This window comes from Fistularia commersonii, chromosome 13, assembly GCF_037954325.1.
Source record: "Fistularia commersonii isolate RoL2024-O1a breed Wild chromosome 13, RoL_Fcom_v1.0, whole genome shotgun sequence".
Taxonomy (NCBI): domain Eukaryota; kingdom Metazoa; phylum Chordata; class Actinopteri; order Syngnathiformes; family Fistulariidae; genus Fistularia; species Fistularia commersonii.
The window spans coordinates 16910075-16923370 of NC_141296.1; the positions used below are offsets into that span (position 1 = coordinate 16910075).

The window sequence follows — 13296 nt, forward strand, 5'->3', positions numbered from 1 at the left end:
CTCACGTCACGACATGTCAAACCGGCTGCTCCCGGCCAGATAATCACAAAACTGGCAGAGATGCCTTTGGCTGTGTTATCGAAATACAACGAGAGCTCTTTATTACTGCAAAATACATGAATCATCCGGATTGCGAGGTGCTTTTCTTAACCTGCGCTCGGAGTCCGGGCGGGTGGTCCGGGCCTGACCCATGTGACACCAGTTCACCTCTACAACCTCTATTTACATGTTAAATAGAGATACAACCGCTTGCTTTTTCATTCACACAGGTGGGCGATCTAGGGTCTTGAATAAACCTACTTCATGATTTGGACTTTGAGGAGACCACAGAACCCTGAGGAAACCCCTGTTGTAATCGAACCCACGAAACTTCTTGCTGTGAGGAGCAAACAACTGTGACACTGGAGCCGCCCGTAAACTTTGTGTGAGCGAAATGATCCTCACCGGATGGTAAACTGCAGGTATTCTACCTGGAGAGGACATACTCTTCTGATGTCTCACTACGTTGTATGATAATGTAAAATCCCTGCTGACGACTGAACAAAAGACATACTGATTTCATTTCCTTTATTAGTCGTTTTGTTACCGTTACATGACCGTGTTAGAAGCCTTTGTCCCAGCACACTCGCTGCTCTGCGTTTAGATGTCGAGGATTGGCACAAAATTACAAACATATCTATGTACAATACTGACTTTTTAACAGAAAGTAACGAAATATCCAAATGACATCAACACAAGATAAAACGCAGCGTTTCATGTAGTTTTGTGAATTTCAGCCAATGGAGAGGTGTGGAAATGTACTAGAACCAGTCTGGACATACTGTCTTAGAAGAGTTGTTAAAAGTAAGCATATTCATTAAAAGCAAAATTGATGTTTTTTTCCCTGGGTGCAAAACACGTGATTTGTCAGGGCAAGAATAAATTAAAAAAAAAAAAAAAAAAAAAAAAAAAACACACGCCAAGTTGGTGAAGAAAAACAAATAAAAGCCCAGCGACTGAATAAGGCAAGCAAGCTCATACTCTATATACACCAAGGTTGCTATTTACATTGTGGTTACATATTGTTACACTCCCGACCAACCAAGGTGGAGTTTGTCTCCCCCTCGCGGTTCACGCTAGCCGTACACTGCAGACATCGGCAGCGAGCTCTCAAGTAGTCTCATGCTTTCAAGTCTCTTTTGCAAAGCTCCAAGAGGAAATCAAACCCAACACAGTCGCTGGCAATTGATAAAGCTCATTCCAAACCAAACATCCAGTGTTTGTTTGCCCAGAAATACCCGCAATCTGTAATAACGCACTTCTGAAACACCGATCGGCTCAATAAATTATCTCTTCTGGTGATTTGGTTTAAAAATTGCGATATTTCACCTCTTTTGTGTGACAGGCGTCGGAGGGCCGAGTAGAATGTCGAGTACGAATACTGTTCGGAAGCCGCAGAAATTAAGAAGAAGAAAAAAAAAAACCAACTCTCAAATCATCTAAGAAACCTGTACTGCATCTACCGGGACAGAGAGCGACCGTCGGTCGGTTTACAGCGTTACCCGAAGAACTCCAACCTCTGCGGATTATTCATATGAGATCGGTGTTGCCAAAGAGATAATGGTTAAGTACAACCTAAAAAGGAAACCTAAAATGACACAATCCACTCCATGCACAGCACCGAGCATGACTTCATCGTCACGTCGAAGCAGCTGCTGTAAGTGGGTCCTGAACTTGGCAGAGCCAGACTCACTCAGAGGTACGTGGAACCAGCTGGACAGTAGTTTCACTCGGAACTTTTCCAGCGGCCTAAATAGTGTTGTCTAAGTAGTGTAAAACAAAAGAGCGCAACAGCTTTGATCAGAAACGTCTCCTTAAGTAAACATGGACTTTGTAATAGAGTAAAAAGGATACAGACCTTTATTACTTAGCAAAGGCCTCACAGGTAACCTCAACCTCGCTGTTATTACCGGGAGCACGTGAGGTAGCCCAGAAGACACGAATGAGACCCAGATCTAGGGAGCTAGGAGCGAAGGTATATTTGTTCGACAATACTTCACCGCTAATCAGCCTAGAGAGGTTGTTTTTTTTTATCTACTATAGACAACATAGCGCACATGCCTGGGGGTTAAAATAACACGTGACTTAAGAACAGTCTAAGCAATATTCCCAAATGCCTAATTTGAGATGAGCTTGCTGTACAGTTGACAAAAAAAAACAAACAAACCCCAGTGCATGTCAAAAAGGAAGATGCAACATATAGCTAAAAATAATTCTTCTCTTTGCTCTAAAATAATCAGTGACACACGTTCAGTGCTTGATATGGAGCGGTTACTTGTGTTTTTGTGGAGACCAAACACAGGAAAGGGGGGCCAGCAGACTGAGGGTGAAGAAAGTGTCGGCAAACGGATGCGGAAAGTTGCCCTCACGGTGGCGTCTCGGCATTAGTCTTTCTCTTTGCTGGCTTCTTCACAGCCTTGGTTTGGGTCTGCGAGAGGAGGGAAACAGACGGGGTGGGGAGAGAAATCAAAAGAGGGGATAAGGAGGAAGAAGAAGGAGAGATGCAGCAGCGAACTTGGTAAATGAAAAATGACTAAAATAGGTAGAGCTGGAAAACTACGCGGGGGGGAAAAAAAATAGCAAGTCGGAAGCCCGTTTTTACCACGCGTGACGTAAATAATAGGGTAGAGAAGCAAACGGCACCTTGAATTTACAACATTTGTGTTCCGCTTTCAATTGAAAAATTCTCAAGATGCTTCTCACAGGCATTTAGTCCGCCACAGTACTACTCCTCACAACTTCAAGGTATTCGAGGGATTAAAAAGCCCATTTTCTAAAATGTTGTTTTTCCCTAATTTCCACTCTTCCTGGCCATTTTCCTGTAACTGTTTTACAAACTTTTCTGATTTCAGGGTGAATTATTTCTGTGGTCAGAAAATCTGTTTCCTACACGGATAACTAAGATGACATTTTGATGATCTCACAGGCAATTATTTCTCAATTCACGTCTCACATTTTCACATACATTCACCAAAAGTACAACAAAAAAAAAAGGCAGTGGAAGTAGAAAGTAGTATTACAGTTTCAATGTCTTGAACATATTTAAAACAACTCATTCTATAATTGTATACGTTTAAGAATGAACTAGGGCTGGGCAGTATATAAGCTTTTACGCAAACAACGATCTCCTCTCGGACGATGGAGACAGCGGCAGATTGATGTCAGATGAATTATCGTGCGCCAAACCCGTGGTTCTTCTTCAAGGCTCTATTGTAGAAGAGAAAACTTCTTTGTCCTCTGTAACGCCCTGAGAGTTCTGACTGCTGTTGAAGGTTTCCATTAAATATTTACTGTCGCATGCATCATATCATTTTTATGGTGGGATGGTATCAACTATGTTTTGAATATATGACCGGGGCAGTCTTAGTTTAATTCCGCCACCATGAATCATGAAATTATCATCATTACAAAGGAAAGACACACATTCTCTTTGTCTCTCTCACACGGACACATGCAAATTCATCAAAACAAAATGTACAATGATGATGTGGAGTATGAGATTAAAAAGAAACTGATTTGCGATCACTGAGAGAAACCACTGAAACCCTCTGAGGTTGCAAATTCAACTGTGGTTCACTCCCTCGCCTGCCAGGACGCATGTGGCTCTGAAATTGTGATTGGCTGTTTCATGACAGACTCGAGGCGCTGTACGAATGTCAAAAAAAAAGTTTTCAGGCAAACATTACGCAGCATGGAGATACTGAGCAGAGACCCACTGGTCCCACAGGGAGGTGTTTCCGCAAAGGTATGGAAGTAGAGAGAAGGCCTCAGCTGCGAAAACCACAAATAGCACTGGGACCACAGGGTGTTGGAACAACCAGCAATCCAGCCGGCTTTAAACAATGATAAGAGTTGGCCAAGATGACCCTGTCGCTACTTCAGCATCCAGCGGGGCAAGGAGAACCCCGAGAGGTCGCTGGGTTCAGTTTGAAGAACGCAACCATCGCAAACGTGGAACAGGCGTGTCTTTCGTGGAATCCATATTTGCACTGCCACAGTATTTCAGAGGGCTGATGGGTATTCCACATCTCGGTTACTTTTCGCACTTGATGGTTTAAGAGTGAGAGAACTACTATTTCCCCTTCTATTTGCGAAACAGCAAGCTGATGAAAAGCATGATTTGTAAACCGCTAGAGACCTCAATGTGTCAAAAATAACTTCAATATAAAACCTGTCTACTTTAACAGACAATGATCCGTGACTGGATAATTCCACCGAAATTTTGCATCATATTAAAAAAATGAATCGAGACAAGAAAGCTGGGAATATATGATAATAATGCCGACGCGACCTCTGTTTCACATGCAAAACAGACGGCGGTGAATTGGAAATGGAACAATGGTCTAAATTGCATTTACAGAGCGCACAGTGTGAGGGGAAGGTGAGGCATTACGCAACCAGTTACAATAACATGTCTCTGGGTTTTTTCTGTTTCAGATCAGAGAGAAACTGTTGGTTTGTTAATGCGCTTATGAAACTCTTATTACTGCAAAGAAAAAACATATCCATGACCTATTAAATGCACTGAACATTATACAGTACTTTGGCGATATTTTCTAAGTGAGCTGTCGATTTTGAAACCATTACTTTTCCACATTTGAGCTTAATTGTTTTTACATATACATATATATATGTATGTATATACACATATATGCATATATGTATATCCCATACAAGGTGTATCAAATTAATGAATCAGCATTCACTCTTTCCATGTGTGTTTACTGGTTCTACCTCCATCTTCGCAGCAGTTTTCTTAGTGGTCTTGACGCTGGTCGCCCTCTTGAGCGCCTTATCCCCCACATCATCGTCAGAATGCTCAGTTCTTGTGTCCGATTGGTCCGAGCTGAGCTGAGATGAGGTTTCGTCGGCGAGAGATGTGGCCGCCATGGAGCGAGCTGGGAGATTAAAGAAAAAAAACAACGTCAGTTGATAAAATGAAAATGTTCCCATTCTGACCTGTAAGAAGTCGCTTTCATCGCTGTTGGAAGACATAATAAGAGCTTTACTGGCAGTCCGGAGCGTTTTTTTACAGTTACCTCATTTGCAATCTTTTAAAAATACAGTTTGTGCTTCCAATAATTTCCTATCTGATTTTTATTCATGAGAAACCCTTGGGCTTACAATAAAAGTCAGATGAAAATGACATGTCGTCCATCAAAGTATAATTACCTAGTCTGGGTAATAAATACTCAGGCAAGACTGCCAGTATGCTATAAACCTCATGGACCTTGGTAAACATTTCGGACTCATTCGAGGAAAGCGAAGAGCAAGAGTAACAGGTCTTCTTCTTTTCCTTTGGGCTGCAAAACATCTCCCTCCACCTAACCCTCTCCACTGCATCCTCTTCTCTCACACCATCTAACATCATGTCCTCTTTCACACCAGCCATCAATCCATCTGGTATTCATCTAGGCTTCGGAATCCTCCACTCAAAATGTTCACTCGCCTTCCTCTGTGCATGTCCAGACCATCTCAATCTGACTTCACAGCCAAAATCATAATAATAATTTATACTTTATTAATCCCTTGTGGGGATATTCGTTCTCCGCAATGAACCCATTATGGATGAACCATGAGCAGTAGGCTGCCGTCCATCAGCGCCAGGGGAGCGGTTAGGGGTTCAGACATTGAGCCTGCGCTGTCCCTCTGATGGACTCATTCCTGGTCCAAGGCATCCTCATTACTGCCAAGGAGAACCTCAAGCTCTTCATCTGTGCTGCTTCCAGCTCTGCGTCCCGTATTCTTCTCAGACAACCAGTGTTTTGGACACCTTTCCTTTCGTCCTGGCTGATACTCTTTCAAATGGGACACTTTTCTCCACCCGTTCTAACCTGCTTGCACATGTTCTTCTCCTCCACACCCTCCAGTGCTCTGGACTGCTGACCTTGGCTACTTGAAATCCTCCACCTTCTTTATCTCCTCTCCCTGGAACCTCACCATTCTACTCGAGTCCCTTTCATTCACACGCCCGTATTGTCTTTCTGCGGCTAACCTTCATTGCCCTCTTTGCGAAGGCATATCTCCGCTTCTAAAGTTTCCTCCGGCTCCTCCCTGTTCTCACCACAGAAGCAAGAATAACAAGTACCATCATAACAAAAAGGAATTGGAATATAAAAATTAAGAAAAGGGACTAAGCCTCTAATATCTGAAAAACATAACCACGAGGATTTACAGGCACAAATGTGAACCCCTGAAAGCAGGACTTAAACTCCGGGCATTTAATGTTGATAAGTCCTAAAAAGCTATCACTAAAACCAAAGTTTTTTTGTGTCTTCCATTTTAAAATTGCCCAGGGTGCAAAATTAAAAATGTGCAACAAACCGAATACAATCAACAATGGTTTTTCTACATTTGCTGGGGTTTTTTGCGAGTGTGTTGGCTTGGCATGGATGGAAATTTGAAATGGGTATTTGAGAGCACCCTCACTGTATATTTTACTCACCCACAAACAAATCAAATAAAAAAAACCTCTTTCACTTCAGCCTGGTCTTCAAAGGTTTCCTTGAATGAACTTTACAAGTTAAAAGAAATGAAACTGTGCCACCCATTGTTCTGCTGGCTCTCTGTATTCAGTTCACAGCTTGTCAGGCCCACACAGCCAGACAGGCAGCAGAGCAGTGAGACACAGAATCCCTCTGAGCCTCTCCTTGAATCACATGCTGCCCGCCCCTTCGCTGTCATCCTGCAGTGCTGTAAATCACATGACTCCGCTCGGCCAAAGCGATAGCGCACAAGGTAGTTATTCATGGATATGTGTTTGAATTCGGGCTCCGGCCACGTGAAAACGTCAGTTAGATAATGTGACGCGTGCGAGTGCATTATCTGTGGCCATACTCTGCCTCGCCGCCATGGTCTTGGCCCTTGGCAATGTGCTGGCCCCCGAGGTCATCTCGTCCATGGGGTCTCGTCTCATGCGGGCCTCTGACGCGTGCAGAGCCAGGTCATCCTCCGCATTAATGAGAGTCAGGTCCTGCATGCTAAAACTCCGTAGCTTGTCTGACAGCACACCCTGTCCCTGAGCATCAAAACAAATCAAATGCGAGACAATGTCAAATCTGTGTCTCGTGAAAGTGAGCGACAAGAAGATAAATCACGCTGGGGGAAATATTACTGATGTTCACTTATATGGGATGGGCACAAGATAAAATATGTTTAATGGAAACATTTACTTTGTTACTTTGTTTACTATGTGGGGATTGACGTTGCGCCAAAACTTTCGAGTCCAGGACCTGCATTTCAATCACTCAAATCCTCTGAGGCCTGTTCTTCCAGGAGTTTTCACCCAACTCCTCCCATCAGGCAGTATTGTGAAGAAATGTCAGTATTACTTTCTGCATGCACACACTCCCGTTGATACGAGAAATAGAACAATCTGAAAAAGGGAAGTGTTGAATAAACTGAACACAATTTTAAAGTGGAATCGAAAAACATTTCCACGGCTGCTTCCCAGAGTTCTGATGAAACCATAGAGTCTAAATTAAAAATGCACGAATAGGAAATTGCAGCATAGGAGACTCTATGCTAATGATTATCTGTGGTAAGATTTAAAGTTCCTCTTTAACCTATATGTTGCTATTGCCCTTTGTTTAAAGGGTAATAAAGGGTTCTTCTCATACATTATTTCTCATACTGCAGCGGTAGCCATATATGACACATATACACCGCAGCAAATTACAGCAAGGTGTTTTATGCATAATTCAAAAAAATATCAACAGCCAGAGTACACACAATTAAAGACCTTGTTTGAATACCAGGATCATCATCATGTTTCTTCATCAACTCTGTGACAGCGGTAAAGATGAGATGAGAAGATGAGAACAACTTTATTTATCCCGAAGGAAATTGTTGTGTTAAATAGAGTTAAAGCGATAAAGCTCACCTTAGTGGCTGCGGTGACGGCAGCATTGGCAGCCAGGTTGAGTCCCCTCTTTCCAAACCTCATCATGGCCTCATAACTTCTGTCTTTGGCCTGTGCTATGTACTCATCTATCTCCTGTGGGTCGGGAGGACAGGACAGTGTTGGGTGAAATGTAAACAATCCATAGAAAACAAGGAAAATAAAGAGTGAGCGGGCTCCTCATATTTCGGCCTTCACAAGCAGCTCAGTTGACGTGGAGAAACTGAGTAAAGGTCTTTAAATTTCATAATTGTACCTTCTCTTTGTTGGACAGGGTTGGGTGGACAAACTTGCGATAGAGAACGCTGGAGCCCTTGGTGTATGGGGACAGGAGCCAGATCACAAAGGCGATCTTCAGCTCAAAATAAAAAGGAAACCTGGGTGAAAAAAGCAGCGTAACAATCAGCGGAGAAAACTGAAAACCACTGAGGTAAACAAAGATGTTATGTCTTTCAATAGAAATACAATATTGTAGAAATACAATAAAGCTACTGAAGCAAACGTTGCGAGACAATACGACATTTAAGACACGACTTTTTTTGTTTTCAATCATAATAATAAGATGAACTGACAAAAACATACTGTGATCTGGAATCACTCATGAATGCTATCGTTGACATTTTACGAGCTGTCGCATATTCTGTTCGGTTGAGCATTGATGGGGCGGATCTTACCAAGATAAAAGCAGGTCTGTGACTGTCTCTGCCGTGGAGAACAGCGCAAATACTATCCAGTACATCATCCACTTCACCTGGAAGCACATGGAAAACAAATGCGACATACACAGAAGGTGAGGAGGGAAAGTATCCCATCTGGTAGGAGCATCCACTCTGTCGTGGCGATAAACGAGAGCTACGCGAACCAATGTAACATATGTTCGAGCCCTGCTAGGATATCAGTTCATATGGATAATTTCCCTGGTTACAATGGAAATGTAGGGCATCGTGTTATGTCAGAAAATTGCTGGAGATAAAGGAAAATCATTTGCGATGATATGAAATGTCACTGATTGAAAAACATCAGTAATCACACAACTTGGCGTACGGGATTTTACCAAATTAGAGAAAAAGGGTGCATGGTGTTGTTTATATATACTAAACAGGTACGTTTTAAACACATGATGTTAGATCCACTGACTCACACAACACGGCAGGAAAAGGGAATGAAAACATCAGTTCTAAAAATGGCGTCCTTCGCTCTCTCCTCTTCTCTCTTACTCGCTCACTGTTTCGGTCACTGTCTACTTGAGTAAAGATGGGGGGGGGGGGGTTGCTATGGTAACCTGTCAGGAGACTATTCTCCAGTGTAAAAACTAGGCGGCAGGCCAGAGCACTGCTATCTGCTCCTCCTTCTGGAGCCCTTGTTTCTCGTCATTGGCAGCGATGAGGTAAGCAAGGGAGGACCCTGTTTATCCAAAGTGAGTCAGACAATGACAGAACGTGGTGTATTTTTAATGAAATTCAAGAGGGGCGAGAGTGGATACACCCCATTTTAGCCAGTTTAGCAAAACGGCCTATGATTTTTAGCTGGGAACACGACCCCGCCACAAACCAGACAAACACCTTGGTGCTTGCGAGTTGCACTTCACGACAGCTTTTCATCATACTGCATTTAATCGGATTTCATAAAAGCGCTTGTATATATGTATTGTCTTTATCTATCTAGATTAAAGATTTTAGCAATTTGGGGAGCATATTTCCATGTTTATAATTTCATTTTAGGGGCTAAAACGTTTAAGTTCCCCTTTACGTAGTAAAACTATGTAATTATCATTTCTATCATCAGTACATAGTCCTAAAAGGGGCTACGGAGATCACGTCAACCTAAACCGGTTACCAAGGGGTGTTTTTAATCGAGGGAAATTCACTTGATTTTGCCAAATATATTGGATGAGTGACATTTTAGTCATTGTGGCGTCACGGGATCCAGTGGGAGTTTGTCTCAGACCACACAGCCCTTGTCCCGATGCGGATTCGGCAGGATGCGTTTGTTGGTACCGAAAAATTGCCGCCTCCACGAAATCTTCGAAGATCATGGGTTATCAATCTGCTGACCTATTTTATGCCCCTTTTGAGTTTGTTTCTAAATCACAAAGTCATCTTTTTAAACACAAGATTTCAACTCAGATTGAGCTTTTCAGATTCATTTGAAATGGGGATTTAAGGACCTGTTTGCATTAATGATGATTTAATCACACGGTGGTTTTAACGCTTTAAAAGCAGTATATGGTGTCGTGAAAGACAAAATTAAAATGTAGATCCACCGGATTTAGACACTTGAACTCAGGAATGGTAGACATTTTCTAATTAAACGATAAAATTCTTTGGATCATCTTACTGCTCTTGGGGAAGCACATAATGCCCATGTAGAATGACGAATGATTACAGCACAAACACTCGCAGGAACCAATTTTTTTTCTATAAGGCTCATTATAATGCCTCAGCGACACAGATTCACGAAAGGTCGTTCTGCTTAAAATAAACCGCGGTTCTCCTGACTTTGCGGGGCAGATTCTGAGCATGGATGATGCCGTCTTTTCTCAGACCACATTATATTTGCATTGAATTACATGCAACTTTAACAAAGGAAATCTTTTGTAAAAGGCAGTGAGCATTTATGCAACTGTTGGTTCAAAGAAAGGCATTTTTTTATGTCTTAAACTAAACTGCATTCTCTCCTGAGACATACAGTATGTCTCCACCAGGTTCTTGGCATGGCATATTATGCTCACAGACAGAGAAATAAACAAATAAATGCAGGTGAAACTATTACCTCCTTGGTGGAGGAAAGAAAAAAAATTGGTGACAAAATCCCAGGGGGGCGGAGAGTCTTAATTTTGAAACCGAGAGGGGGCGAGAAAAATAATATGTGATTTCAAATTACGAGCTGATACTCACATATTCCTTCACATTCTTCGTTTTCACTGCCTTGTATGAAGAGTATGCTGGATAGAGTGTCCCGAAGGCAAGGCTGCAAAAAAAGCAGAGGAGCTTGGGTCACGGAGGGGGTTCAGCCAGAAGATGTTGGGTGCTGACTGACAACTAACAAAATATCATTAGCCACGTTGTCTCTACGCATATATACAAACACGAAAAAGCTTTCAGTGTGTTTGGCTTTCACCGGTCACTCTGGAGGTGGTTTCGATCTGAACATTGATGCCATAGATTTGTTCGGGGGCAGCGGCTTGGAAAAACACTCTATCGTGATAATGGGTAAAAACACAATGGGCAGAAAGGAGTCAGGAAGAAGATCCGCTAGATACAGGGGAAAGCAGTGGAAACACAAACAACAGGGAGTTCACCCCGTGCAAGCCCACGGATAAATCCGTCCGTCAACACACAGAGCTGTGTTTCTGGTGTGCTTTTGGTTGGGTCCTGTGTGACTGAGGAGATTTGTGCTGATTCAACTGGATGTTGAATGAGGGGCGGCAGGGAGCGTACAGTTCAGTCACCGACTGCAGCTCTCACTTTTGCATGCACTCTTACAGTAGGCATTCTATTTATATTTAAGTTTTCTGCAAGCATTTAAATGGGTCTTCTGTCCCAGCATGCACAGACTGCTTGGTCATGTTTACCGCGCCTCACACTGTGTTCAGTACAAGCGGGTGACTCGCTGCAGGCCGTCGGGCCAGAAGACATCTCCTGCAGACGCCCCGTGCCTCTTCAAGTCCTCATCTGAGGCTCGGGTTTACATATTGACACTTCTACTGGTGAGATTATGAACACACATCATCTCAGGTGCATATCTATATATTCGCTGCAAAAATTGTGTCAGATGTGCTGCAGCATGAAGATGCATAATGTTTTATGTAAATATGAGGTGCTCTAATGGGATGGAGGAACTGGCAGCCAATAATACTATGTCTTATGCAACCTGGGAATATTTTTATAGGCATGATAAATCAATGACTGTGAATACACCTGGGCCTTTCGAAGTTGTGTTTGAGCATTGCATCCGCAGAAATACAAAGACAAAATCCTGCCTCCGGGTTGTGATGCACACCAGAAGAGACGCTGCACGCTGACAGCTGCCGGCTTTGGATGAGTCATTGACAGTCGGCTATAATTGGGAATATGCAGGTGGAAGCTGGACATGAAGTCCTGCTGCTGTTTATCTCAGGAGGGTTCTGTGAAGTCACGCTAGCATAATGTCATTAGCTCCGTATTAGCCAAGTTCCACGGCGCAGCTTTGCCAGCGGTACAGCGTGGGTTTAACGCACCGCCGTTACATTTTACTACCCCACGATACCGTATGGTGGCGAGAGGACTCGCACTGACAGTCGTTTTGTGTCATACGGCGGTTTTAAATGAGAATTCCAAATGAATAAATCCATGTTAGCGAAAGATCCGCTGCCAACCATTATTTGTTTGCCTGTCAGGTGGGTTCCGTGACGAGCTAGCAAACATACGTTAGCTACCGACGGGCTAGCAAGCGGCGGATGGAGACAACAACGCATTGAGAAAGACACATTCAGCATCATCCGAGTGCCGTCTTCCTTTTGTAAGGAAAATTAACGACGAGATGTGAGGAGTCTCGCCGGTTGGCGCTCCGATGAATGGAGGTGGGGAACCGCCGGTCGAGCTAACGTCCCTGCCCCGCAACACAGCCCAGCCCAGCCCAGCCCATACTCACACCACCATCCGCGAAATAATCCAGGACACCATCGTGCCGGGGAGGGACCGAAAGCCTTCACTGTTTCGACAATTTCACGTCGCTCCGCTCGGGGACGGGGGTGTTTATATTATTAATATTATTGTTGTTGTTTTGGCTGAGTGGCCCCCATTCCGCTCCGAGACGCGGCGCGCTGCGAAGTGAAGAGCGGGAGGCGCCGCTGTCAGGTGGGTCGTCAGCAGCTGACGACGTACCGCAGTCTGGCTCAGGGCTGCGCTGCCTCTTCCTCCCCTGGAGGGAGAAAAATGAAAAAAAATGTGTCTCTTAAAGTGTCATGCAATAAAAATGCATCATCCTTAGATCATACATGCTCCTCCCTGGGAGTTCAGCTTGCACAAACACATGATCCGACCGAGGGAATTGTAACACAAAGCTGGTAATTCAAGAAGTTGTGCACGGCTTTTGTTGTCCGTCCCCTCTTGCACCTCCACGGGTGGTGCTTTCAAGATCCCCTCCTTGCTTGCCCTGTGGTCGAGAAGTTTATCCGGTGATTACAGTCATAAGAGTGTTTGCATACTTGTAAATCGTTTCAAATCCCATGCACAAAAAATGCCCATATTTCCTTGCCATTTCTATTCGGGGTCACATGTGGAGAATAAGTTGGGTTTCTCGGTCATCCAAGTCAGCTCAATCGTCGTTGGAGTCTAACCTTCCATCCCAGAGGTTTATTTGGTTCAATCGGGCTG

The 13296-nt window shown here is 43.6% G+C and overlaps 1 protein-coding gene across 1 annotated transcript; it reads right to left on the reverse strand.

Moving 5' to 3' along the window:
• Positions 1-553: 553 nt before the first annotated feature.
• Positions 554-12871, reverse strand: reep2 (receptor accessory protein 2). The gene is made up of 8 exons (XM_086158437.1): positions 12572-12871; positions 10837-10909; positions 8614-8690; positions 8196-8316; positions 7922-8035; positions 6877-7057; positions 4774-4937; positions 554-2467 (listed from the first exon to the last, which is right to left on the reverse strand). The coding sequence occupies exons 1-8, from the start codon at positions 12601-12603 to the stop codon at positions 2405-2407; spliced, it is 825 nt and encodes a 274-aa protein (XP_086014563.1). The 5' UTR covers positions 12604-12871; the 3' UTR covers positions 554-2404.
• Positions 12872-13296: the final 425 nt, after the last annotated feature.